General features: G+C 38.9%; 1 gene segment (V, D, J or C); it reads right to left on the bottom strand.

Annotated features, from left to right (window-relative positions):
* On the bottom strand, positions 1–627 carry LOC119532953. The segment is given in 2 exon segments: positions 1–344; positions 520–627. Coding segments are annotated over 2 exon segments (399 nt in total).
* Between the last annotated feature and the right edge of the window lie 2102 nt (positions 628–2729).

Genomic DNA, 2729 nt, shown 5'->3' with positions numbered 1-2729 from the left:
TCAGAGCAGCACCAGCCATAGGTTTGGGTATGAAGTGCAGGTGCCTAAAGAGCACTGTGTCAAGGCACAGAAGTATGTGGCTGAGTCTTCAGGGTGGAATTCTTTGATGTACAAGTAACTGTAACCCTCTTTAGTATTAAGTGTGACTCTCAATCGTCCTTCTTCTTCATCCCCATTTAAAGACACTACAAACAGGACTTTGAAGCTTTCTATAGGTTTCCATCTGTACCAGTGTAAGGCATAAAAAGAGCTGGAAGGGAAGGTGCAGGTGAAATTGGTGCTGTCTCCCTCCTGAATATGCAGTAACAGAGGATTCTGTTCCACATTGGATTTGCTGCTCACTCCTGTTCAGAAAAACAGGGTCAGACATAGAAATTGGTCTTTCCACAGAGTTTGCATTTTCTTCACACATTCCCAAATAATACCCAGATAAACCAGAGATACCTGACCGAATCCTCCCCTTTCCCTTCCCCATCACTTCAGGCTGTTAGGAATGTCTTCAGCAACCCCTGAACATACGGTCAAGATGGAGCCACAAGATCAGCAACGAGACCATCAATGGATTCTTCTCCATTTAGCCTGCCCAAATATGCTCAGCAGAAGAACATTCTGAAGCCTAGATCTCTGGAAATACTCTGCTCCAGACAACAAGATTCTGAGTCTGGTTACCCAGCCAATCAGAGACAAACTTCTGTGAACGTCCTAAAAACACTCACACCGACCAATTCTTGCCTAGATTCAGTTCCCCATGGTTCACAATGGGGAATCAAACACTGCCTTCTTGATGTAACTTCAAAAACTTCACAAATTAAGGAAATCCTCCATAAGTTTACAACACAAAAAGGGTTAACAACTTTCGATTGTGGACTGCCTAATTGTGGACCACTAGTGTTCAAGTTTAGAGGGAGTTGCAGGTGGGATGGCAATCTGTGGTAGGAAAAGCAGCTGTTTTGGAATCCTATTTATGATTTTATTCCAATATTAAAAAAAATTCCAAATCCCCCAGAATTATAAATGTGCTAAATTATCTTTTGCTATATGCACATTATTCTAATACTGAAGTCATGCAATAGAAGTATTACTATTCCCAATTTACAAACAAGAAAACTAAAATTCAGTAATTAAGTAACTTACTCCAGGTCAATTATCCATTAAGGGGCAAAGTCAGAATTAGAAACATATCTGTCTGACTCTGGAGTCCATGTGGTTTGGAATCTGCCATGCCACCTTCATTTGTGATGCTTAGTAAATATTTTGAAAGTTATATATGATATGTTTTAAAAATAAGAGTAGTCTAATTTGTGGATATTCTTCATAATAGTATATAAAATGAGAACAACCCAAACATCCATCAGCTGGTGAGTGGATAAACAAAATGTGGTATATGCATAAATAAAATATTATTCATCTATAAAAATGAGCATATGATACACCATAGATGAACCTCAAAAACATATTCTAAGTAAGAGAAGAAGCCAGACACAAAAGATCACATACTGAATGATTCCATTTATATGAAATGTTTAGAAAAAGAACATTAATAGATACAGAAAGCAGTTAAAGGGTTGCAGTAAGTAGGCAAGTACTGAATCAAGAAAACACAGCTTCCAAAATGGTAGGAGAAGCTTGTGGCACCACCACTGGCCCCTCCCTTTCCCCTCCCTGGTGCAGTGTGGGTCAGTCTGTGCTCCCACTGTGGGTCCCTGGCACAGTTCCAGAGGGAGCAGAGTAACCCACATGCACACACCGGGGTGCCTGTATGTCAGTGTCATTCTATCAGGAGGTAGAAAACTCGTCTCAGGCCTGCCCTGCCAAAACTTGCCCTACTGGAAGAAGCAGCTTCTGGACAGCTAAAGTAGTGTCAGACACATTAGGTCAAAGTGGCCAGGGTAAAAGAATTTCCTCCTTTAAGTAATATAATAGAGCACCCAGCAGGGGAGAAAGTCTATTTCATATACAATGGAGGGGATGTTCAAATTCCTGTAAACAGGAGAATTACTAAGTCCAAAAACAGGCACAAGCTCAGGACAAGACACAGGCTCAGGAAAGACTGAGAGGACCCTGTATTTTACCTTGGGCTGTTCCTCTTGATAGGTGGTCTAAACTCTGAAGGAGAGTAACAGCCAATGCAGAAACAATTTGCAAAGACTGTGGAAGCATTTTTTGCACTGGTTTGTTTGTTTGTTTTAGGTCCTGGCACTCAAGGAAATCTCTGTCATATCACTACCTGGATTCAAACTTAAAGAACAGACTAAATCCCAAATATAACACTTTAAAATATTAAAATGTACATTGTGCAACAAAAGATTACAAGACAAAAAAGGAAACAGGAATTGATGGTCCATCCAAGAAATAAGATAGAAATCCAGAAACCATCAATGAAGAAGACCAGACTTTGGACATAGTGGACAAATATTTTTTTAAATGATCTTCATTATGCTCAAGGTGATAAAGAGAAACACAGAGAAAAAGACTAAAGGATATTAAGAAAACAATGAATGAACAATATGCAAATTTAAAGAAAGAGATAGAAATTTTTAAAAGGACCCCAAAAGAAATACTGGCATTGGAAACTACAATAACTGAAATGAAAAATTTCTTAGTTGGTTTTAAAAACAGGTTGGAGCTGGCAGTAGAGAGAACCAGTGAACATGAAGACAAGGAAATTGAAATAATTCAAGATGAGGAACAGAAAGAAAAAATCATTTCTTTGGTGCATTTTACAAAAC

The sequence above is a fragment of the Choloepus didactylus genome, chromosome 4 (assembly GCF_015220235.1).
Source record: "Choloepus didactylus isolate mChoDid1 chromosome 4, mChoDid1.pri, whole genome shotgun sequence".
NCBI lineage: Eukaryota > Metazoa > Chordata > Mammalia > Pilosa > Megalonychidae > Choloepus > Choloepus didactylus.
The sequence above is the reverse complement of the archived record's forward strand: the minus strand, read 5'-3'. Positions and strand labels throughout refer to the sequence as shown.